Source organism: Copadichromis virginalis, linkage group LG12 (genome assembly GCF_057382275.1).
Source record: "Copadichromis virginalis isolate Kocher_CV1m ecotype Utaka linkage group LG12, C_Virginalis_male_GT1.1, whole genome shotgun sequence".
Taxonomy (NCBI): Eukaryota; Metazoa; Chordata; class Actinopteri; order Cichliformes; family Cichlidae; genus Copadichromis; species Copadichromis virginalis.
This window is the reverse complement of record NC_140629.1, coordinates 27,341,609-27,367,016: the sequence shown is the minus strand read 5'-3', so window position 1 is coordinate 27,367,016 and position 25,408 is coordinate 27,341,609. Positions and strand designations below refer to the sequence as shown.

The 25,408-nt window shown below is 41.0% G+C and overlaps 3 protein-coding genes across 7 annotated transcripts in view; all 3 read right to left on the bottom strand.

The window, feature by feature from the left end:
- Positions 1-357: 357 nt before the first annotated feature.
- gadd45ga (growth arrest and DNA-damage-inducible, gamma a) lies at positions 358-1,993 on the bottom strand. Its single transcript, XM_085475741.1, has 4 exons — positions 1,841-1,993; positions 1,620-1,721; positions 1,285-1,495; positions 358-1,149 (listed from the first exon to the last, which is right to left on the bottom strand). Exons 1-4 carry the CDS (start codon positions 1,891-1,893, stop codon positions 1,036-1,038), a joined length of 480 nt encoding a protein of 159 aa, XP_085331867.1. The 5' UTR covers positions 1,894-1,993; the 3' UTR covers positions 358-1,035.
- A 3,671-nt stretch (positions 1,994-5,664) lies between these two features.
- creb3l3l (cAMP responsive element binding protein 3-like 3 like) lies at positions 5,665-11,736 on the bottom strand. The gene is made up of 10 exons (XM_085475740.1): positions 11,605-11,736; positions 10,113-10,253; positions 9,493-9,886; positions 9,237-9,346; positions 8,997-9,089; positions 8,721-8,827; positions 7,894-7,962; positions 7,699-7,783; positions 7,522-7,615; positions 5,665-7,355 (listed from the first exon to the last, which is right to left on the bottom strand). The coding sequence occupies exons 2-10, from the start codon at positions 10,251-10,253 to the stop codon at positions 6,964-6,966; spliced, it is 1,485 nt and encodes a 494-aa protein (XP_085331866.1). The 5' UTR covers positions 11,605-11,736; the 3' UTR covers positions 5,665-6,963.
- Positions 11,737-15,391: 3,655 nt separating this feature from the next.
- The window catches only part of nim1ka (NIM1 serine/threonine protein kinase a), a 12,173-nt gene continuing 2,156 nt past the window's right edge, over positions 15,392-25,408 (bottom strand). For 3 of the 5 annotated variants that reach the window (XM_085475736.1, XM_085475735.1, XM_085475739.1), the window contains exons 2-8: positions 21,189-21,286; positions 20,450-20,509; positions 19,592-19,906; positions 19,357-19,469; positions 17,977-18,098; positions 17,705-17,851; positions 15,392-17,007 (exon numbers count right to left, since the gene is read on the bottom strand). In XM_085475736.1, coding sequence (XP_085331862.1) covers positions 16,249-17,007; positions 17,705-17,851; positions 17,977-18,098; positions 19,357-19,469; positions 19,592-19,905 — 1,455 coding nt within the window. In that variant the 5' untranslated portion in view covers position 19,906; positions 20,450-20,509; positions 21,189-21,286 and the 3' untranslated portion in view covers positions 15,392-16,248. Of the gene's footprint in view, positions 17,008-17,704; positions 17,852-17,976; positions 18,099-19,356; positions 19,470-19,591; positions 19,907-20,449; positions 20,510-20,774; positions 20,947-21,188; positions 25,194-25,408 lie in introns of those variants that run through there. The other 2 variants (XM_085475738.1, XM_085475737.1) reach the window with 2 other exon arrangements.

Here is a 25,408-nt window from a genome sequence, read left to right as displayed (position 1 = left end):
GTTCCAGCCTAAGTAATTGTGCACTGTGCTATAAGGCAGCTAGTGTATCAGCAGTAAAAGGTCAGTGCCTGCAAAAAACCCACATCTCAATCATCATTACATTATAACTTTTAGCTTCCCTTTTCTTCATTTACTCTCTCCCTCTCAGCCACCTAATCATTTGATCTTTACTTTCCTTCCACCCACATTGTGCGATTAGCTTCTTGTGAAGCAGAGTTGTAACCAGTAGCACCACACTTTCCTGATACCTCTGCATCACTGCAGTCTGCCATGACGCCCCACATTATGTGGCACCCTAGGTGTTAGTTAATGTCTGTGTAGCTAAATGTAAAGGAGAAAATGAGATTTCTGAGAAGATGAGTTTGATTCCAAATGTTTATTCACAAAGCATTTCAAGTCAGTACAACACAAATCAATACTGCATTGCTCTGTCTGCATATGTGAAAGAAAACTGAATAGTCCATTAAAAAAGTGTCAGCTTTACATCAGGATTTGCAAGCAGTTTCTGCTTATTCCAAGAACTTCCTGACAGCTGCACTCATAAAGAAAAGTCCTTTGTTTAGACACTTTCAGACACCTTCTGAATCTGCACCTGACTTGTTCCCCTCTGACGAGTCCAGTCCACTTTCTTAAGTCCATCTCTTGCACAGTATCGCTCTCTGTGACCTTCTCTGCTTAGTCCCGCCAGTCTGTTAAAGGGCAGTCACTGGGTTACCATTTGCCATCTTTAAGGTACTATGCAGTACAGTCCAGCTCCATTCTCAGTGTCCATCAGGCGTTCTGTCCACTCCACATACACCTGAACAAGTTCACACATGAGGTCTGAACCCTTGCACAGGGTAATCCAGAACCAACGGGCTCACCCAGGATGCACTGGAAGAGTGTGCTCTTGCAGAAGGGGGGAGTTACAGCCACAGCCTCTTAATCCAGACATGTGAGGCAGAAAGGCATGAGGCCCCCAGCTGAAGCTCAGCTCCTTGACTTTCTTTTCATCATCATCATAATCATGTGAAGCAACTTCAGGGGGGTGTCACTTCAGCGCTCTGGGAGTGTGATAGTGGGCACCCAGTCATACACACTGCGCCTTTCCTCACAGAATACACTCAGCTTGTCCAGAGCAGGGTCTTTCCATGGGTTTGCACTAGGGCTCTGTAATTGTAAAAGAGGGAGATATTTAGAGTCACAAAAGTGGCAACACCTACAAGACATGCAAAGAAAGTCAGACACGGTAGTGATGCATGTATGATTCACTGGCTACCAGCTCCTAACTGAGTGGGAACGTACCGTGACAAGAATGCAGTGTGCGTCTTTGGGCTCGCCGGTTTCATCGGCACCCACGAGGTCGGCCAGGCGGTCGATATCATTGACACGCACCACGTTGATGTCGTTGTCAAAGCAGAAAGCCTGGATGAGAGTGAAGTGGATCTGAAGAGCAATGTCACACTCGTATTCCTCATCGGTGGCGAGAATGCAGAACGCCACGCTGTCTGGGTCACTGTAGGAAAGACAAGAAAGGTGATTAGCGCATATCCTGCTGTGCGTGTGCTCGACTTTTTTTTTCCTTTTCTGTTTTTTAAAGGGCAAATGTAACTGAAAGTGGCACGAAATGCAATACTTACACATTCATGACTTTGGCAGATTCGTAAACTCCAACTGTCAGGTAGTCCTGCTTCTTAGCAGCGATCAGCAGCTCCTCCAGGGCTGCGCCTGCACTTTGCACCCTTAACAAAGAAAAATACATCATCAGCACACTGATCACATTACCCTCCCCAAAAATAACAGCTACAACGCTTTAATCCAGGAGCTTAAATAGCGTTGTATCGATGAGTAAAATATTCACCTATCAGCGTTTTCCATTGTGTTCTCTTGTCCGTGAATCTCTTCCAGAGTCATAGTTATAATCCAAGCGCGATCGGGATGTTGCAGTGTTAAGAAAAGGCTGTGTAGTTGTCTGTGTAGTCTCTTGCGTTATTCTGAGCTCGGAACAGTCTGTGGGTGGCTTTATACCGCACTTGGCGTCGTTTCTCGGCAAGGGGCGGTCTTTCCGATCCTGTCTTCTACCATTGGCTCAGAGAAGCTTTGGTGAGGAAAGCAAAAAAAAAAAAAGTCCCCGAGCAGTCGAACTGAGCTTGTTGACAACCCCACGTGGGGCAAGATTACAACCTTTCAAGAAATCCCCCCCACCCACTCCCGATTTCTCCTTTTCTTGTCAACATCCAGCATCACCACTAAGGGCAAAAACTACAAGTGATGTTTACGATGAACTTTCACAGTCATTGCAAATAACATTGTTTTGTTTTGAACCACTGTGGCTTCAGTTTGCCCCTGGACACGATAACATGTTTATGATGTTTAGAAAACATATAAGTCACACATACACAGTCAGACATTCTAAGAGATTCTCTTTTATTTATTATTATTATCATAGTTTGCAGAGGCGTTATTTACCATTTCGTAGCAACATCCCCGGTTTTTGGAATTATGTAACTATTACGCCTCGTGTTTTTCCACAGTGGGCATAGAAGAATTCAGACTATCCTACAGGTGACAACAGAACTGAGTGTGCGGATTAGCCGAGGGAAAATTGGCAGATCTTTTTTCTGTGGGTGAGCCGCATTAAAACTGTAGCGACGATTAATTTGATGTGTGATAAACTCTGGAACAATCCTTTAGCGGAGTAGCGGATTTCCCCAGTCTGGAGAGTCACTGGGGAAATATTTATATATATCATCTATCCGAACTTTCCTTGTGCAGCTTTCCATTGCTCTTAATAAACAGCCGGTTCCTGGTGCACCTGCTTGGCGCGTCATACCCTACTAACCTGTTACTCAACGTGCTCATGTGTTTACAGTCTGCCCAGCAGTTACCGAAATATCCCCGGAAGGAAAATCTGCAAGCCTGTCCTGACCCGAATAGGACCAGAATTCTTGGTGGCGATGTGTTTTGTGGGACTGACCAACCAGCTTATGGCCACACGCCAGTTTTTGTTCGCCTATTGAAAAAGCAAAGGCTTAAACAGTTTGTCTGGGGCGCGTGGCATTTCTGCACAGAGGTAAAGTGCAGCTCCGCCACACAACATCACTACATCCCTCCACCTGTCTCCGGACTTTCCATGGCGCTGGGGGATGTGGATCAGTATGTGTGTGCGTCCTGCGTGTTTTATTACCCAGATCTATTCAGTGCCCTGCGCCAGATGCCCGACAGATGCGCACGGGCCCTTCCCAAAAAAAGCGCCACGCGTCGCAGCCGCGCCTTTTCTGGTCAGTTTATCTTATCGGTGGGATAAGCACGTGTTTACATTCATCATCAGTCCCTTTTTTCCGACAGATGTTGCGACCACAGCGAGGCCGTGCATGTAACTGGGTTGTTGTCTGAACTTGTCCACGTGTGAGCAGTTAATGAGTACTGAATGTGAATGAATTACCAAAAACCTCACAACTTCACAACTTCTCCTATCTATCTATGAGGTCTAATATCTTCTTAACAAGTGAGACGTGCCCACAAATGGGCCTAATTACAGGAATAACGCGCTCTGTTAAAGGTTGTTTTCATGATCTGTTTCATGTTAAATGGTGAGTCAAATAATAAGCCAAGCTGACATTTGTTTGGACGCAAAAAAAATGCCTACATGATAACGGAATGACCTTTAACCTAATCTAGCCTACACAGTCAACTGATGAAAACAAACTTGGCCCGCAGCAAACAGAGGGCTTTGTGTCACAAATCTGGATTTACACCTCCACCTGCTGGCGTGTCCTTTAAACAACTTGTCTCAACATGTTGAATAAGCCACATGACTCATGATTCCAGCCTTACAATGGTGAGTCACCAACCAGTCTCTGTGCTGTTACCCTCCACACAGCTGAGGTCAGACAAATACTGTTTTCCAGTCATGGAGCAGGAATAGCAAGGGGATACAAAAACAAGAGATTTGCAAGTGGAAAAAAAAAGAAAGAAATAATAAAAGGTACATTTACATAATATAAAGTTAGAACAGGATTACCCATGCATAAATTCACATTTTACTCACATATAAATCAATAAAGTGGTCTGTTAAGACAAACAATAAACAGGTCAGACGATTTGGATAAGGTTATACAATAGGGGGAATTCCAGAGTGCCTGTGAAAACCCCACTGGAGAATACATTAGAAATATCTCTCATGTGATCTCGAGGAAAACACCTGACTATGTTACAAGGTGTGGCAAACAATTCCAGTGAGAGTTTATAACTGTGAGATTGGAAGTCCTCGTTTCTCTGCCAATGTGGCTGCAAAATTGCACAGCACACCTGCAGAAAAGTTGGATAGAGTGAGTGGAGAATATTAAATAAATCCATCTCCTGTAAGTGGGTTGACTAGAATTGGTAGCAGGCTTTTTTTCACAACCCTTGTTTACGTCTTAGTCTTACTATCAGGACGTTAAAAAAATAGTCTGGTGCTTACCAGTTTCTAAAAATATTTAAATCCTTCCTCAGACGAACAACACGTCTTATTACGCTGTTTAACTGTGTGTGTGTGTGTGTGTGTGTGTGTGTGTGTGTGTGTGTCTGTGTGTGTGTGTGTGTGTGTCCAAAATCTACATACACCGTATGATTCAGTATTTTTAGTTGCAATGACTTTACATAACTGTTTTCTGTATCAGCCTCTGACATCACTGTGGTCGAATTTAAGCCCAATCTTCTTCACAAACATTGCTTCAGTTTGTTGAGATTTGCAGGCATTTTTTGCGCTTTAGGTTCCCACCACGTCATTGTAGTTGGATCTGGACTGCAACACCTTTATCCTTTTTTCTTTTTCAGCCATTCTTTTGTAGATTTGCTGTTGTGCTTGGGACCATTATTCCTTTGCATGACCCAGTTTCATCCAAGCTATAGCTGTCAGTCAGGTGGCCTCAGATTTGTCTCTAGAGTACTTCAGTATACAAAAGAGTTCACGGCCAACTCAGTGACTTAAAGGTGACTGGTTCTGTGGTTATATCCAAATCATTACCCCTGGCTGTCCTGCCATGTTGTTTCTTATGGCCTGGTAAATGGCCTGTATTTATATAGCGCTTTACTAGTCCCTAAGGACCCCAAAGCGCTTTACATATCCAGTCATCCACCCATTCACGCACACATTCACACACTGGTGATGGCAAGCTACATTGTAGCCACAGCCACCCTGGGGCGCACTGACAGAGGCGAGGCTGCCGGACACTGGCGCCACCAGGCCCTCTGACCACCATCAGTAGGCAACGGGTGAAGTGTCTTGCCCAAGGACACAACGACCGAGACTATCCAAGCCGGGGCTCGAACCGGCAACCTTCCGATTACAAGGCGAACTCCCAACTCTTGAGCCACGATCACCCCGATTGTTTCTTAGAGAAGAGGCTTTCAGCAGAGGCAGCAGAAGTTGCTCTTTTAAGATCATTGCTTTTGGTTTTCTTCTTTGATATTGTGTTAAAACACACCTGGATGACCTCAAGTGGTCAAACTTGCTCGTGATCAGTCAATCAACTGCATGCAATTAGCAGCACTTGGCTGCTACCTACCCTCTTATTTCCCATGATTACCTTTCCATCCATTTTCTGCATTTTTGATGTCCCGAGACATAAATCCTTAGACTTCAGAAAGTATACTTTCTTTTTCACATCTGCATCTCTGCATCAACGACATGGATGATGATTTACTCTGACATATAAAAAGTTTATTATAGTTGTTCAGACATGTCTTATACATAAAGTGTTGAAATGTACATAAAGAGCTACAATCACTTTTTTAAATATTTACATGTCATTCTTGGACTACACCAAATGCCAGTGCTTTTTGTTCAAAGTGATTAACATTTAAAATCTCATTGCCTGTCAAGTATAACAAAAAGTAGCCTCGATACCATTTACAATACCAACAGTAACAAAGAAAAAATACACAAAAATAAAAAATGCATCACTGATAAAACAGGTCATAACATTTTGGAGCAATATTTACTGCAAGTTTACTGAGCAAATAAGTCAAACCCCTCATTCTGCTCATCGTGTGCTAAGATATTCCAGACAAGTTTACGAAGGTAAGAATTGTGCAGCGAAGTTATAAAAGAGAAGATCGCAGGGGCAGAGTTGGTTAGCCAACAACGGTTAAGTCCAGGATTCAGGTTCTTTTATCACATTTTGCGCCGCTTTACTGTACAACATAAAAACAAAGCATTCACAAATTAAAAGGAGCATGGATACCCTTGTTACAAGGGAGATAATGACAAACTTTACAAGTCTTTAAAATGGCCAAATGTCCTGCAATGGCTTAAGCATTACTGTGGTCAAACAACCACGGTGATCAAGCTTTATGAGAATCAAGCACTCTATCTTCTACTACTTCATAAACGTTGCTGACTAGTTTGCAGCACAAACGACTAGACTACTTTTCATAATAATTTACTATGGCTATGATAAGTATGATTTTTGGGAAGTCACTGATAAGCAGCATTTGTTAGCACTGAGATCTGCTGGACATTTTCAGATAAACTCACTCAAGATTTAGTGACAGTCGGGCCATCAATTCATGTCTGTCTTTAAGTAATCTACTGCCCATTCACTTCAATTATTCCTGTGCTGGTGAATAAATGCACAAATTTAGGCAAAGCTCAACATGTTGTACGATAATTTGACAGCTCTCAGTGCTAACTCAGTAGCATGTGCCCTCTAGTAATGCAGGCATTTGTTTAATCTCTGCAATGTCCTTTTGAAATATGAAAATATCTCCCAAGTTTCTTTTGACCGCTGGAGAAGGGAAACAAGAACAAAGTGCAAATAAAGTAACTAGTAGAAGACTTTCAGAAGGAAAAAGCATGGACGAAAAGATGGATCTTATATCTGGAAGAATAACTGCATTATTCCCTTCTCCCTTTTTTTAATATTAATGTTCCCTCTGGCACCCAAATCATTAGGAATACAGCTCCCTCTGCTGGTTATACTGAACAACATGTCCTTACTACATCTCATCAGAGCGGTGCTGCTGTAATATGACAGACGGAGGATTCCGGTCTATCCAGGCGTCCTTGGAAGCTTTTGCATTATATGCGACAGCAGACGCCACTACACCATTGATGGATCCTTCCTGTAATGCCCCGGCTGGCCCCTGCTTCATCTCTGCTGCCTGAGCAGGACTCGGGAAGTCTGCCGAAGAGTTGCTGTTGACGCCTGTTTCTGAATCAGGTTGTTCCACCCTCTCGTAGTCAGGAGTGTGATTCTTCTGACCGCCTGCAAAGATGGCTTTAACATTATCCACCTCTACTTGGTGAACTAACAAACCTTCTTTGGCCTCAGAGGAGGATACGGCATCTGTGCTTTCAGCTGGCAGTGATCGCAGGCTCCTGGAGACGACTGTTAGTCATGATTGAAAAGATAGTTTACAAAGGTTAGGCGACACTGCCGGAAATTTCATTTATGAAATCAGCTATCTTATTAACTAAAGCATGCATATCTTAAGGTACAGCAAGGATAGCTGAAATATAATAAAAGACAGACTTGATATTTATATACAACTCACTTGAGGAGGGCGTGTAGAGCTCCTTTGTTTGGGTGTTTCCACCAAACGGATTGACTGATGGGAAGATGATCAGACAGAAGGAGAGCAGGAAAACCTGAAAGTCCAATGAAAAAGTGAGAAAAATAGCAGAGCGTGACAAAGACCTTCACACTGAGAAAAAAAAAAAAGCCAATTTACCATAACACAAGTGCTGGTTGTGCTGGCCTTCATGGTTGACATCTTCACTATAGCCTGAAGTTTTCTCAGTTGTTCAATCAACGACCTGTTTATTTACAAAAACCAAACAAAAACAAGAGGACGTGTTCAATGTAACTGATTCAGAAGCTTGACCCGACTATGTAAAAACCCAGAAGCAAAGAAATGGCTTCTTACATGTTCTGTTTCTGAAGCATTTGGACTTTCTTCTGTAGTTCCAGGTTGTGTGCAGTGCAGATGGCCACCCTGTGACAGAAATCAATTCATCATTTAGCATTTATCAAGAATCAGACACACAAGTGTTTGCTCTATATTAAAAATCTTTTCTTCTCTTCTAATTTGATTTTAGTCAATTAGAGAATTTATTGACCATGATTTTATCTGGCCAAGAACAACAACAACACAAACAAGTCCTTGTCTACCATTATCAATAATACCATCCTGTCCTGCCATAAACGAATCAATATATTGATAAAAATCTTGAAGTTTAAAACAAGAGAGCTTAAAATGAAATACAGTGGAACCTCCACTTACGAAATGAATTTGTTCCCGAGGGTTTTTCGTAAGTCGAAAGTTTTCGTAAGTCGAAGTACCCATCGCGCCTTTTGAGTGAACAATAGGCTATAGGCTAATTGCTAACTGCAACAACAATACGTCGTTCAAGTGGAACAGCGAAGCACAAGTACGAAAGCCGAGGGATTGTCACATGATTCGGAAGGCATTCTGGGCATTCTGGGCTCAGCCAATCAGAGCCAGCAGATTTTGTTACGTGGGCATTTTGCCGTAACACGGGCAGAAATATTGCCGTTAAGTGCCTTCGTAACTGGGGTATTCGTAAGTCGGGGTTCCACTGTAGTCAGTCAAAATATTTAGATAATTAAGATATTCTGAAACTGATTACAAAACAATGTAGCCACATCCTTGGAGTCAGTGACTATATAATAATAATAATAATATATATTAAAGATTATATTAAAGATTTTGATTTATCATTTGTATCTCACCTGTTTTCCAGTCCATCAACATACACCTTCTTCTTCTTGCGGCTCTCCTGAGCAGACTGCTTGTTGCGGATCTTCCTTCTGATCCTCTTCAAAGTCCTCTCCTCTGCCTGTTACGCAGAGCAGAGCAGGCTTTCAATCACCACGCTCACAAGACAGATGACGATGTGTATAAAACAGCTTTGAGCAGCTGTGCCACAGAAAGACCAATTTAATATGCACCCAACAAAGTAAGTATGTAACTAAAGAGATATCAAAAACACCTGAAGTGAAAATTACCTTAGTGAGGGGCATGTGTTGGGGAATGGTTACTCCTTCTTTTGCCAAAAGCCGCTTCTCCTCCTCAGTGAGCACAATCTCTTTAAACTGGAACTAAAGAAGGGAAATACAAAGTTTTTCTTTTAGAAATTTTCTGTGTGTTCTTATCTCGTTAACAACATGTGTCAAACATCACTGAAAACATCAAATACAGTCTCTTTGGTCTTCTGGTCTGGCATAAGAATAGCAAAAGAAACTGACCTGGTCTTCTTTGATGGACTCTGTTGTATCTTGTACCGAGTCCTCTATGGCCAAAGTGCAAGGCAGCTCACTGCTGACATCCTCCTCCATCGCCTCAGTCACAAGGTCATCTGTGAGAGGAAGACTAGTCATTTAAATCTTCCATCCCCCACAAATTCCACACAGACCACATCTCATGTTCCTTTTAAGAGATTTGAAATTCTAAGATAAAATAAAATGTTAAAGTTTCAGTAGTTCTTCAATAAATGATAAATACCCAGATCAATGAAGACATCTGTATCTGGCTTCTCTGCCCTCACACTCTGCAGCACGTCCATATCCCTCCCTCCGCTCTGCAGCAGAGAGTAGCTGTGATCTGCTTGGACTGTTAAGGCCTCAAAGCTTTCTGTTTGTGCCTCTGAATAAGTCACGGCAAGGTCGGAGTGCACCGGGCTCGGTTGGGAGTAGCTGGGACTGGGCACAACATCACTATCACTGCTATGAGGACTGGGGCATCCAACATGGTTGTTATTTCCAGCCCCGGAGCTGCTGTCGTCTGAAATGCCACTGTCGCTGCCCAGTGGAGAATGGGAGGGAGAGATGGTCTCCGTGTTGTCCTCTCCATCTAACAAGCTGGATAGAAAATCTTCAGTATCCATGTCTGGCAGCATCTGGGAGACAAAGGTGTGTTAAATTCTAAAGCAAACACACACACATACATATAAGACTGTTAGGCTTTAAGAAGCTGTATTACCATGTAGTACATCTGGTATTAAGACTCAAAGATGTTTATATTACTGCTTCCAAAGCATGACTCATTTTAGCACCTAGTTACTTCAGATAATGCATTAAACCGCCATCTAACCAATTTCACTAACAACATTAACTTCCTCTTACATCTTGTTCAGACAGCCATGACTCAATGAGCCCATTCCCATCAGGAAAGAAGGGCTCAGTGGATCCATTCTCTCCATCATGGAACAGCAGTCCAAACAGGTCTGCTCCATCCATGTCCGGAAGATCTTCTGCTATTGACATCTGCAGATAAACAACAAAATACAGAGGATAGCATATTTAATATCTGGTAATAATAACATTTTAATGTATATAGAAGTTATGCTGCTAAAACAGAAGTATAACATCACTGTCTGGAATATTGAGAACAGCAAAGTTCATAGTGTATTACAGTTCAGTTGTGCGATCACCTAGTTAGGAGTTTGGGTTAGGTTAACTGGTTCTAAATAGGCCACAGGTGTGAATGGTTATGTGTTAGCCCTGTGGCAGATTGGCAGCCTGTCAAGTGTGTACCCTGACCTCACCACTGAACTGGATAAGCAGAAGAAGGGAGTATGGATGGTTGGCTTTAATAGGATAAAATTCTATAGGATTTTATAAGTCTACTGGAATTTCTTTTATGATCCTAAAATGATTTTAAATTGAGGCTCAATTAATTCTACAATTGAATCATTATGTTTTCTAATGGATCAAACCGTTTTTAAATGACCCATGAATCTCTCTGTTATTGGGGGTTTGTAGCCACGTGACTTAGCTTGCTTATTAAAGTTCATGTCATTACTTCCCTTCCCTGATTGCTGTGTAAAAGTGCTGATACCCAACAAAATACTACGATTTTTATAACAGGTCAAAGTGCGCCTGATACATCAGCGTTGGTACATTGCACCGTGACGGTCCAGTAACCATCCACTGGATGCTGCTCTGTACTTTGCCTTAGCCTCCACGCGGAGACTGCAGGTGCATAGCTGTATTGAATGCATGTCAGCCGTGTAAGTATATGAAAAGCAGATGTAGTTCCCTGACAAGGGGCCGGTAACACGTATAGTAGCCTCTTATTGCATCAGCGCCACGGTTTTATCATGACCTCATCCTATAGTAAGCCCCGCCCCCCATGCCTTTGTCACGGGGTCTGAATGCAATATCAAGTGTCAAAATAAATAAGCTGCATAATTTTTAGTTTATCCAATATCGTGAAACGACTGTTTGAACGCTGCAGTTTGCCGAGGTTTTGAAAATGGCTGTGCGCCGAATGCAGGGTGCTGGTATTCAATAATATAAATAATACTACTAATAATTTTTTGATATTTATATTAGCCATTTTATACATGAACGAAATGACTTAGTTAAGCTAGAAGTTTGCGTAGGTGATTTTTTTTTGCTTATGAATTTAAGAAGCTCAAAAGTGTAATCATCGTCAAAAGGCAGGAAACGTCTTCTTAGGCCAACATCGAGGAATCAGCAGCATTCCGGTCTAGCATTAACATTAGCCTTATAATACTGTTATAATCTTTTTCTGCTGAGGGCGTGGTCCCCTGTATCATTAAAAACACAGGGAAACATCAACAACTGGTAAGATTGGCATTAATTTCCTTACCGTTTGATGGCAAGAGACGAAATACCATTCGAGTGAGTGCGTCCGAGTGTCTTTTGGTTACTCTACTCGTGTTTTTTCAGCTGCCGCTGTATACCGTCAGACTGCTTCCTACTGAAACCACCTTCCAACGAGGCAAAAATTGCGTCATCACGTAAAGGCGGAAATGAGTACGTGGTCTTCTTTGGTGTTTCTGGGAAATAGAGTTAGTTTTGTATCTCCGGTACGTGATAATTGCACTGCTTTCTTTAAGCTAATGTATGGATCATGTTATAAATAGACCAGGAATTATTATATAGAAAAATAAATAAATCTGGTAAATGTAAAATTCGGTGTTAAAAATAAATACAAATACATAACAAATAAATAACAATAAATAATAAATAGGTGTCAAAAGGTAAAAATATATAATTATAAATTGAAATTGATGCCTCTAAGGCTTTTGATCGAGTGAACCACAGAAAACTTTTTGATAAATTGAAGACACGGGGAGTTCCTCAATACATCGTGAGGATTCTCTCTTACTGGTACGCTCATCAGAACATGCAGGTTAAATGGGGAAGCAGTATTTCTGCCCCCTTTGGTGTCAGCAATGGTGTCAGACAGGGTGGGATTTTGTCTCCAATTTTATTTAATTTATATGTTGATGATTTGTCCATACAGCTGAGAGCCTGTAACACTGGGTGTATATTAGGTGAAGCACTGATAAATCATCTTATGTATGCAGATGACCTGGTTGTTTTTAGTCCAAGCAGTGCTGGGTTACAGGATCTTCTTAATGTCTGTACTGAATATGGTGTGCAATATGACATTGAGTACAATGCTGCTAAAAGTGCTGTTTTGATATGTAGAACCAAGCAGGATAAACAGCTAAATTTCCCTTTGTTTAAACTGGCACAAAAAACTCTTGAAGTTCATAAAAAGGTGAAATACCTCGGTCACTTTATTACTGAGCAAATGAATGATGATGATGACATATACAGATAGGGTTGCCAACTCCCTGAAAAATAAATAAGGGACACCTCGTGGCCAGGGCCGGGCAACCCAGTTGTCTTCACCCTTCCCAGTGTGGTAGCTCTTTTTTTGTGTGTGTGAAATTATTTTTTAACCATTTGACTTGAATTTGATTTAAGCAGATGCATATTCTTTGTGATATGACCATATGGGAAACAAATGATCATTTAGCCATTTATTTTTAGCTCAAAATGACAACATTAACACAGTAAAACAGGTCTCTTTCTCAAACAGAAGCCTGTCATGCTTAACTTTTGAGAATATAAGTAAATCTTTCTTTAAAAGAACTCTGTCCTGCTTAACTTAAAATTATATAAATTAATAGAAAGCAATAGAACGAAAAATATTCTTGTAACAGTGCACATATAGTGCATTTAGTACAGTTGGCTTCAGTTGAGGTATTATTTCAGCTTTTCTAATGCTAATCAGCTGCTCCTGTTTGTAAACCCGCTTGTTCCCATGATTACGCACCTTAACTCATCATCATTATTCATCTATGTATTACTTTTATGTATTATTCATCTATTTGTTGTAATCATCCATCCTTGCAGTTGTTTATTACACAAAATAAATGATATTATCACACTTCTGGCCACATAGCGCTGATATTCACCGCACATGCCCATTTTAACCTTAACCAGAGGGTTTAAACAACAAACCAGTGTTTACATACCATATCTGCTTCTGCCGTGGCCTGGTGGACAAAAAATTGGTTAAGGGTTCCCCGAGCTTTCACGCCCCTCATGTTCTTCTTGTGCCCACCATGCCTATGGAAAAAGTGCGCCGGCACACAGTGCAGTGCGCTTTATAGGTGTTATCGTGCACTTTCCCAGCCAGGTGTTTTCCTTTTCCCAGTCCTCCCTGTACTTTTGCAGCCTTTTTTCTTTTCTTTCTCTGAGGGGAACAAACATTGCTGCTCTAACGCTGGGCTTACACTGTGCGATTTTTGGCCCATTTTGAGCCGATTTTTGAGTCGTGCGACCGATTTGGTGATCGGCCCGATTTTGGCCTTCATCGTGCATCGTGTAGTATACGTGGGGTAACGAGAAGCGATTAACACCTCACGACCAGCTCCCGATCATCAATCGCTCGTGAGGGTGTCACCACAGCCGCTCACACTGCTCATGCGCAAACACGTAAACATCGGTGAAAAAGACGGCGCAGCACGGCAGTGCAGCGTGTGATCTGGACACAAGTGATGGAGGCACTTGTAGAACTTTGGAAAGCTCATCCGAGCCTTTTCGATGTGGCATCACAAAATTATCACGACCACAACAACCGTGAAAATAGTTGGATTTACACTGCTGCTCAATCACAGCTGCCTGATCATGTTTTTCATTAGCAATTTAGCAAAGTTGATGGTGGTGTGTCTGTGTGAGTGAAAGACAGAGAGAGCGAGCGACAGATTTTCTGTTATAACCTTCATGTTATGTTGGCACAGTGTGAGCACTCAGGTCGCATCAGAGCATCGGGCCGTATAGTGTGAGACCCTGCATCGTGACCTGCAAACTTCTAATCCCTGCGAGTCAATCGTGCAGTTTGAGCAAGAGCTGAATAACGTGACTGAAAAAAATCGCAGTGTCTGCCCAGCTTTAGGTGTACTGTCATCCGAGACGTGCACCGCAGTGTCGGCGTTTGTTTCCCTGTTGGCCATGCTTGTTGTTGTGGTCATCTGTTGTCTTCCGGTATTTTCTCCGCAAGCGACCTTTCCTCGACCAATGAGATAATCTGAATTGTCATACTCGAATTGTCATAAGTGTGCTGTCAGCTCATTGGTCACAAAGCAGGAGAGGGGCTGGGAATTATGTTTTCAAACAAAGTGTTAATTCCATTAACATTTATAGACTACTTTTGATTCTCACTGTATTACGGGACAAAGTGCGTCCCTTATTAGCTCAATACGGGACGTGTGCTTTTGTTTCTAAATACGGGACGATTCCGTTTTTTAAGGGACGGTTGGCAACCCTATATACAGACAACGATGTAAGCTCCATGTGCAGGCAAATACTATTGCACGCAAATTCAGCTTTTGTTCACTTCCAGTTAAAGTGGCTTTGTTTAAAGCGTATTGCACACCGCTATATACTGCCCCCTTGTGGTCATCCTACAAACAATGTAGCATGCAGAAGCTGCATGTTGCATATAATGATGCGATGAGAATCCTTTGCAGGATACCTAGAAGTGGTAGTGCCAGTCAGATGTTTGTAGCTGTGGGTGTCTGGACTTTTAAAGCACTTTTAAGAAAGTTAATGTTCAACTTTAGAGAACGACTGGATGGTTCGAGTAACAGTATAATTTTAGCACTTACAGATCCGACAGTGAGTGGTTCCCGTTACTCATCCAGTCTCAGAAAGCACTGGTTAAAGTGTTTGTGTATTTATTGATTTATTTTAAGTAATTGTGTTTTATGTATATTATGGTTTTATATTTTTACAAATGCTTTATATACTTATTTATATACATATATATATATTTAATGGTTTATACCTTGTGTTGTGTGTGTGTGTGTGTGTGGGGGGGGGGGGGGGGGGGGGAGTTGTGTGTGTGTGTTTCTTGTCTTGTTTTTATGGACATGTAGTCTGCCAATAAAGATTGAATTGAATTGAATTAAATAAAAATTAATTAGCCAACAATGCATGTTAGCAACTTATTTTATAATGATATGAATTCACTGCGTATAATGTCTGTTTGGATTTACAGCTATAAAACACACACACACACACACACACACACACACACACACACACTAAATAATTTTAACATCAAGAAGACGAAGCAGCATTTTTAGTTTTAAATTTATTTCATTCAGCACATTTGCATGGACACGGAATCATAAAAAGACAAATAGATTCAAACTCTTACCAGAATCGTTTCATTCAAAACTGAAATTTTATTTTGCCATGTGAACTACTAACTGTTAGTTGGTCTTCATAGCTTAATGTCATCTAGTGGATTTTTTCAGGCCACAGGGAAAATACCGAGGTCAGCCAGTCTAAGAACAGGGACATCTCATAGAGACGTATTATATAAGATGTAAAATCTCTACTTACTATCTCATCACAAGCATTAAGGAGTACAATGAAACCAGGCTGTCTGATTTCATAAACAGATGAAAAAAAAAACTAAGGCATCGAGGAGAAGTGCAATTAAACATTTAAGACATAAACACATTTTGTGTAGATACTGCATGTTTCGCCACTTTTTCAACAAAATATTGTGGATTTATGTCTCTTCATAAAAAATAAGCTACAGTGATTCTCATAGGGCTTGTTGTTACAACACAACTAAGCGTAGGCCAAGTGTGAATTAGAAATATATGGCCTGCATGACCCAAATAATAAGTTCTGCATGCCATCTAATCATTGCTATGCTGACTTGGATAAATGAGATTTCAGAACATTTCAAATTTCTTGAGATTTCCTGTCCCTGCAAGAAAAAAAACAGACGAGGACAGCAGCAACATAGCTACAGAGACATAAGAAAAGACCAATTTTAGGACTTGAGTGGGGTTATATACCATAATTTCAATTTATACTACTGGACTGAAAATATTCTTGTTTTAATTTTTTATTTGTAATAAATCCATGCATCCAAGTCCATAACTTAATTAAATTTCCAGAGCAAAGAATTTTGTCACAGAATTGCACAGAGTTTAGATGTCTGCCGTAAACTGCGGTACACTTTTAGCCGTTCTTTTTTACTTGTTGCTGTGGGTCTGACTGCCTGTTTTACCACAGGAATGCTTTCGACAACCCGTCTCTTGTGAAAACGGTGTAGCAGAATCCGATAGACACCAGTGATGGAGCTCCTGCAGTCTTTGCCCTGGTTGTTCAGGATGTGCTCCGAGGTGATTCCCAGTGCCTCCAGCGAAGACTTTATCTCCATCTCTTCCTCAGTGAGATCTGATGGATCACTCTCTGCGAGGTAGGATGGATCCAGTTTAAAGGGTTCCATGGCGTGCGGGAGGTCCACGGGGAGCAACCACTCGCAGCCCATCATCTGCTCCACTGTACAGCGGTCAGTTGGTATGGGTTGGAGGAGTCCCCTGGTTAGCTTCTGGCATGCATCTGGCACCCAAGAGGGAATGATGTAGGCCCCATCCATGATGCATCGCTTTAGTTTGGCCACAGTGTCCGCCCTGAATGGCATTGTGCCTGTCACCATAAAAAACAACATCACCCCTAGGGCCCAGATGTCTACATAGATGCCAACATAATGCTCATCCCTAAAGAGTTCAGGTGCAGCGTATGGCGGAGAGCCACAGAATGTGTTGAGTGTCTCATCGCGGCGGCTCAGTGTGCTGAATCCGAAGTCCCCCACCTTCACGCAAGAGCCGTTGGTGTAGAAGACATTTTCTGCCTTCAGGTCACGGTGAATGATGTTATTTTCATGCTGTGGGAGAACAAAAAGAAGATCATATTATATGAGAATCGAAAATCTAACTATAGAGGAAGGACTGAGTGTTTGTCGTTATCTGTACTTCTACTTAAGTAAAGAAAGTCTGTACTTTTGCCACCTCTGTTCATGTAACCTGACACAGTGAAAACAGCAGCAGAAGCATCGCGTCTATCTCGAATTAAAAAAAACATGTTTTGCTCCTTGTTACTTCTTGGATATTTCATCCTGATATCAAGAACAGATCTTTATTAATTATTTTGTCTAGTAGGAATTAGTTATGGCAGCTGCAACTATAGTTCCGTCGATCTGTGTCAGCATGTGAACTGCTCTTCCACATATTAAATATTCTAGCGAAATATTACAATGCAATATTTTTTTTTCATCTATTTTTATTCTTTGACAACCTGCAGATGGAGAGAGAATGAATGACTAAAATCTAAATGCGGTGCACATGAAAAGAGTGAAAGTGCTGGTTACAAGTAATGAATCATTACACAGCTATTGTGCAAACATTCAGCCCTGACAGAAATTGTCATATGAGATTTAATAGGTTAGAGGATTAGATGAACACACTGGCTTATTCAGGTCACCGTAGCAGCAGAGAACAGGCAGCACTATAGATGTCAAAGTTATACGACTATCAAGATTTTATATTATCAGACAATTTTAATATAAACGTAAATTCACTGACCATGTGTTTAACAGCAGAAAGAATCTGAGCAAAGACAAACTTGCTGTCAGTGTCAGAAAGCTTTCCTTCTGTAGTAATCTTGGTGTAGAGCTCCCCTCCGCCTGCGTACTCCATCACTAGGTGCAAACGTGACAAAGTCTCCACCACCTAAACACATACAGTGCAACTACATATGTTAGAATACATAAGCAGAAAAGTACTTGATGTCGGATAGATTTAATGATCAAAAAAAGCACAATGGCATTAGAAAGACACTTGAAAGTCCAAAATACCTCATAGAGGCGTATGATGTTGGGATGGTGTAGTTTTTCCATGCTAGAGATCTCCCTGGACAGCAGCCGCTGGGTCTTCTGATCCATCTTGGTCTTATCTAAGATCTTTATGGCCACTTTGTCTAGTGATGCAAAAGGAGACATTTGGTCACTGATTGCTGTACACATAATACATCTCGACACAGGGAAAAAAAAAAAAAAAGGTTGAGTTTTTAATCACTTTTCTAATAAATTTTAAATTAGTTGTTACATAAATCTTTTGTAGACTGATGATAGACACTGTAAGCCTGGTTCCACTTAGCAGTTCAAACAACACTCTGGTCTGGATAACTGAGATGAAAGTTTTGCTGATCCTGAACTAAATTTTCATGATTATATTCTTCCAGGGGGTCATATGATTTATTTTCTTAGACAGTCATAAATTACTCCAAGTCTCAGTAGATATGTAGGCTCACACCGAGGATGGCAAAGGGTTAAAAAAAAAAAAAAAAAAAAAGACTGGAATAGAGTGCTACATTAGCTGCGCTGTTAAAAATCAAAATTCAAATTTAAAAATGAATAAATAAATGCAGTTTTACAATGATCAAATGCACTCTGAATTTTGAAAAACTGATATCTTGGCTGTGTTCCGTTAAATGATTCATAGAGATGCATAAAGTAGACCTCAGGTAACTGAATACAGAAAAGTTCTTAAGTGGCAAAATGGTGTTGAGATATCTAATTGTTCTACAGTATGCATTATTAAGGCTGGCATTAGACTCTCTTTCAGCTGTGACATAGCTTTCAATAGGAGCATTTAAAATGCACTGCAGCTCATTTTGTGTTTTGACTAAATGACACCACTGACCTAAACATTGCGCACACACACACAGCACCAGAGCCAGCCACAGAGTAAAAACGCCTTAAAAACCTTAAATGGTAAAAAAAAAAAAAAAAAAAAAAATCCATGCATGAACACGCACACAAACACACACACACGCAGACAGACAAACAAAGCTACACTAATTTTCCTCTGTCGTTGTAGCCTTTGATGAGGCATGCGGCAATTTTACCCGTCGCTAAGGAAACTGGAGATCTCTAATCAATCCATCTGTTCAAGGGCAGCAGACAGTCTGTCTCTTTGTGGCTGAATCAGCCCCCTGGCCAGGCACAAATCGCCATGTTAGTAAATTGCTATAAGCACACATTTGGTAGTGTTGCAGCCCATTAATGGAAACAGGTTATCACCCAACTTATTAAGTCTAATAAGAAGCCACCGTAATAAAAGGAAGCTTGTGCGTCGTGTTTTTTTTTTTTATTCCAATGTGTTTAGGCGATGTTTTTATGCGACGCTGTGCAAATGTCTGTAAATATTGCCATTCGTTTCACAGTGGGGTTTACCTTTGGTGAGAGCATGAATTCCCAGCTTAACATGGGAGAAATTTCCACACCCGAGCTCTCCATGAATTTTGTAGAAGCCGATTCTTCTGCCCACTGTTAGCTCACGGACCAACCTGCCAGCAGTTTAGATAATAAAGCATTTAACACCAATTTTCACAATTTGGCAAGTAAAAAAAAGAAAAAGAAAAAAAAACCCACAATGAAAAATATAACAAGTAACTTACAATCACCATACCTTTCATCCTGGCACATATCCAGGTTCAGCCTTTCCAGGGGAGTGAGGCGGCGGACGGTGGCTCCTTCATCATCTGTGTTTATGTCAGAGCTGTCCTGCCGGCTCCAGCGGGCATTCCTTTGGCTGCTACTAGTAGAGGCCACCGTGCTTCCAATGGAACCTCGGATCGAGTCTCCATGAGAATCCGCGCTCTTGACCCCAGTTACTGAGCTGGTCCCAGTGGTTCCTCCTGCTCCTGACCCCTTAGAGCCTGCTGTCTGAGTCCCAGCTTCAGCTCCGTCCGGGCTACTCTCAGAGGGGTAGACTGCAGTCATCCTGCAGGTGACACACAAGGCGGTCTGGGCTTAGTTCATAGCAGGAATTGATACAAGACTGGATACAGAATATGAAAGAAAAAAAAAAGTCGTTTTTAAAAAATAAATTTTTCTCAATACATTTTGAATACCCCGTTTTTCTTAACAGAATCACCTTCAAAGTAATTTTTTAAATGCCGATTAAACTCTTATGATAACTATAATGTTTGTGTCTCCAGTCCTAAAACTGTAAAATACATGTAATATATCATAAATGTGATGCCCACTTCAATATGTGCTCTATTTTTATTAGCAGATTAACAATAAATTTTAACTTTGCTGTGAGACTGTTTTGTTCCACACTTTTACAATATGTTCACAACAGCAATAATATTATTGCAGACATAATCTGCGTGACGTGAAATGAGAACGCGAAACGTATGCACGATAGTATCAATTTTGAATTTAATGCTTATAGCCTACTATCCTGGTTCTGCTGTACTATGATGGATTCGATATGAAAACCGATAAAGCAAATTTGCATGCGACAGAAGCCTTGACTTACCTTTGAATGTGTGATCCTTTTCCATTTAGAAAGTAAGTCCTTTAGTGTTCTTGTCGAAATCTACCAAAGTCACATAGACAAGTGAGCCAATAAGCATGGTTTAACTTGGAAGACTGCTTTTCTACTAAATGAGTAAAAAAAATCAGTGGGTCCAAGGCTCATGCTTCATCCAGAATTTCCAAAAATCTGCTGTAGCTTAAACTGTCCTTGCAGCTTGTAATCTGAAGGCTAAAGCACTTGTTGATATTTTAGTTTTCCTCACTTACGGATGTTCAGGAAAAGGTGACGAGCACGGAGATAAGATAAACGGGGAATTTAGGCTTACTGGAGTCTTTTTCTGAACAGGTCCGTGGGCTTTAATAGACTGCTTCGAGTCTCCAGGGTATAAATAGGCCACGGGGTGAGGAGGAGGGGAGAGGAGCTGGATAAGAGGGGGCAGGCTGGGGCAGAGGGAATGAACAGATGATAGTGTCAGGGTGCAGCCATGGAGTGGTTACCTGTAATGAAGGAAAAGACAGTCATAAAAGTAAGCGTCTTCTATGTTATGTTTTCTGTCTATATCAAAGCTCATGACAGCCTCTTTTACTTTGGTGCCTTTTTTTGCTTAATGTTGGTTTACCTACCTAAGAACATGCATGCAGTATTCTACTCTCTATATGGATCAAGTGTCTCCAGAAAAAACACATTTGTTCTAGATTCCATCTTAAGTTTGTTTTTAAAAGGATAAACACAAATGTACCTGTGCAGTATCTTCTTGAGAGCTTGTTAATGTGCGCAGAAGCTCCTACTTCGTCTGCTGTTTGACTCATGCTCCAAATGTGCTGCAGGCTGGGGTTGCTAGGAGAGCCAGAATAAACAAATCTGAGATACTCATTACTCTCTGCGATGAAGAAGACACTCACAACCTGAAATACCTGCATGACTAACCTTGATCATTTCATTGCAGTATGTCACACCTCCTGCTGTTTGTGTTTGATGTGGGGTGTGGGAGTGCAAAAGAGTGTAATTAGGTGATAACTGTGTACTGCTCTGGGAACACACGTCTAACAATGTCCCGTGAGATGGAAAAGAAAAGGCGAATCCGATTGGCAAGGCGCAAGTTAAATAAAATGTCTGTTTTACAGTGATTAATCTGGCAGATAAAATAACTTAATGACAGAATTTGGTGAATAGTAATTGGAGTAAATCTGGAGTTGTTTCAGAACTGCGCTATAAATAAACCTTGATTTCACCAAACTGAGTCCAAAAAATGGTTTTGTCTTAGATACTATATGTTATATCTAACCATGTATTATTTCAAAGCAAACTCAGGTGCATAATTCAGCAGCCCATCCATCCATACATAGAGTGCAGAATTATTAGGCAAATGAGTATTTTGTCCACATCATCCTCTTCATGCATGTTGTCTTACTCCAAGCTGTATAGGCTCGAAAGCCTACTACCAATTAAGCATATTAGGTGATGTGCATCCCTGTAATGAGAAGGGGTGTGGTCTAATGACATCAACACCCTATATCAGGTGTGCATAATTATTAGGCAACGTCCTTTCCTTTGGCAAAATGGGTCAAAAGAAGGACTTGACAGGCTCAGAAAAGTCAAAAATAGTGAGATATCTTGCAGAGGGATGCAGCAGTCTCAAAATTGCAAAGCTTCTGAAGCGTGATCATCGAACAATCAAGCGTTTCATTCAAAATAGTCAACAGGGTCGCAAGAAGCGTGTGGAAAAACCAAGGCGCAAAATAACTGCCCATGAACTGAGAAAAGTCAAGCGTGCAGCTGCCAAGATGCCACTTGCCACCAGTTTGGCCATATTTCAGAGCTGCAACATCACTGGAGTGCCCAAAAGCACAAGGTGTGCAATACTCAGACACATGGCCAAGGTAAGAAAGGCTGAAAGACGACCACCACTGAACAAGACACACAAGCTGAAACGTCAAGACTGGGCCAAGAAATATCTCAAGACTGGTTTTTCTAAGGTTTTATGGACTGATGAAATGAGAGTGAGTCTTGATGGGCCAGATGGATGGGCCCGTGGCTGGATTGGTAAAGGGCAGAGAGCTCCAGTCCGACTCAGACGCCAGCAAGGTGGAGGTGGAGTACTGGTTTGGGCTGGTATCATCAAAGATGAGCTTGTGGGGCCTTTTCGGGTTGAGGATGGAGTCAAGCTCAACTCCCAGTCCTACTGCCAGTTTCTGGAAGACACCTTCTTCAAGCAGTGGTACAAGAAGAAGTCTGCATCCTTCAAGAAAAACATGATTTTCATGCAGGACAATGCTCCATCACACGCGTCCACGTACTCCACAGCGTGGCTGGCAAGAAAGGGTATAAAAGAAGAAAAACTAATGACATGGCCTCCTTGTTCACCTGATCTGAACCCCATTGAGAGCCTGTGGTCCATCATCAAATGTGAGATTTACAAGGAGGGAAAACAGTACACCTCTCTGAACAGTGTCTGGGAGGCTGTGGTTGCTGCTGCACGCAATGTTGATGGTGAACAGATCAAAACACTGACAGAATCCATGGATGGCAGGCTTTTGAGTGTCCTTGCAAAGAAAGGTGGCTATATTGGTCGCTGATTTGTTTTTGTTTTGTTTTTGAATGTCAGAAATGTATATTTGTGAATGTGGAGATGTTATATTGGTGTCACTGGTAAAAATAAATAATTGAAATGGGTATATATTTGTTTTTTGTTAAGTTGCCTAATAATTATGCACAGTAATAGTCACCTGCACACACAGATATCCCCCTAAAATAGCTAAAACTAAAAACAAACTAAAAACTACTTCCAAAAACATTCAGCTTTGATATTAATGAGTTTTTTGGGTTCATTGAGAACATGGTTGTTGTTCAGTAATAAAATTATTCCTCAAAAATACAACTTACCTAATAATTCTGCACTCCCTGTATATATCTGAGAGAGACTCCAAACAATCAATTAACCAACAATAATTGATGAGGTTTCTTCCACTGTTAGCTAAAACAATAAAAATATATATATATGAATGAGCCACAAATTCAAATTGGGTGTTAAATTTCTTTTGTTACAGCAACCATGGGCATAATACTTAGATTCGGTTTCACACACACCGGACTGGTCTCATACACTCACCAAGACTCCAATTATCCAGGTAAATCCACAATTTACACCTGTTTGACTGCTTTGTTTTGTTTTTAACAAAATCCCTGTATATCAACACTACGGCCCGATGGGCTTGGTGCATCTGAACAAACTAATAAACAATAAACTAATTAAACTGTGCCCAAAGAAAACATTTGTGCTGGCATAACAAATAGTAATAAGTCGTACGTAAAGGAAAGAACAGAAACGGTTAGTGTATCATGGAGCTTTCAAAGGCTCTCCATCAACTGTCCATATATTAAAATGAATGAATCTGTGTTGAAGGCTCGCCAGAGAATCAAAGCGGTTCTCTTTTGTGAGGCCTAGAGTCTTCCAGCTTTCAAACACCTTCCTGCCATGGAACCATGAATATCTGCGTATTGATCTAGGGCAGCCTAAAAGGACTTGCTAAGGGAGGAGAGACGCGCTTTATAGCACAAAGCAACATGTGCCGAATACATGCCTTTTATGTGAGTAAATAAAAACACTAAAGGACAGCCATGCATGAGATAAACTGGTTAACAATGAAGGAGAGCATGGAAAGTTTTGGTACCCCAATCACCATTATTACCAGTTTTTTGTCCAGACATTTTCTTTAAGGATATTCCTGAATGAACAGGATTGATTAATATGTCTGAATATATGCAAATACAGACATGTTTCCATTTCTTAACATTACAAACACTATAATAGTCTCAAACGTGATGTAATAATCAGGGAAACATTTGCCATATTGAGTAAAACAACTGGTAAACTACACTGGCTCTACTGATAGCAACTGAGTTTAGAGTATCTTCAGAAAAGGTCCATAAATGGGTATTTACTGAGAATGCTTTGTCCTCGGCTTCCACTGTATAACACATCTAGCAGGTTGCTTAGTGATGAACACTGACCAAACGTGTTTGTGTAGGGTTGAGGATTAGGCATTAACTGGATCTCCTCAAGGAAGAGAGTACACAGTGTCATATTTACAGTTGCACTGAGCCTGCGAGTACCCGTGCTAATCGTGTATATGAGCAGACTGAAAGACATAAACACACCAACACGTGCACAACAGCGGATTCATGAACCGTTCACGGTGGTGAATGCACTGGGATTCCACTCAGATTGCACTGAGGTACTGTTGCTGCAAAAAGTTGTTGAAAAATGAAATATTGCAATAAAAAAAATTATATTTTTGTCCATGTAACAAAGAAAGTTACTGATAATGAGAAAAACTAACAGACCTAAGGTGTTATGAGTTATTTTCATGTTATTTTCCTCATTGAGTTATTTGAGGAAGTAATGCTAAATATTTTAAATTCTAAATTAGTTGCATTCCCCATACAGTTAATGCTATGACTTAATATTGAATGCAATCTTCACTTGTTTGAAGCACCAAATGTAAAAAACAAATAATAGAAATGTATGAAAGTGTATAAGACTGCAAACAGCTGGGCGTTCATAAGCAAACACAATCAGCTCTGCCAAGTGTGAGTCCTTCTTTACTCACCAGACAGCCAGTCACTTGTCTCAAGATCCCTAAAGGGAAGAAGTAGGGTCTGCCGGCTGCTGATCACTCTGCTAGCATCAGCAGCCTCTTCAGACGCTCCAACAACGGAAAACACAAGAGCCCATCCACAGCAGCTGTGGATCAAGATTTACTTGCTCTTTCCATCTGTTATGGTTCCTATTGCAAAAATGCCTGTTTGTGTCTTTACTTAAGAAGGGTACAAAGCTGCTGTATGAAAAAGAGTTCCTCCTCTCTGAAAAACCCCTCACTTTACTTTCCATTCATTCAGTTCACCCGCGCTTGTATCTCATTTTCTCTCATTGAGTGCACATGCACATTAACAGACTCT

Coding starts and splice junctions, on each gene's coding strand:
- creb3l3l (XM_085475740.1), bottom strand. CDS start 10,253: ATGTCAATAGCAGAAGATCTTCCGGACATGGATGGAGCAGACCTGTTT. Junction 9,347..9,492: donor AGATGTCTTCATTGATCTGG/GTATTTATCATT, acceptor TTCCTCTCACAG/ATGACCTTGTGACTGAGGCG. Junction 7,356..7,521: donor GCTCTACACGCCCTCCTCAA/GTGAGTTGTATA, acceptor CATGACTAACAG/TCGTCTCCAGGAGCCTGCGA.
- gadd45ga (XM_085475741.1), bottom strand. CDS start 1,893: ATGACTCTGGAAGAGATTCACGGACAAGAGAACACAATGGAAAACGCT. Junction 1,722..1,840: donor ACAATGGAAAACGCTGATAG/GTGAATATTTTA, acceptor TTCTTTGTTAAG/GGTGCAAAGTGCAGGCGCAG. Junction 1,496..1,619: donor TCTGCCAAAGTCATGAATGT/GTAAGTATTGCA, acceptor TCTTTCCTACAG/TGACCCAGACAGCGTGGCGT.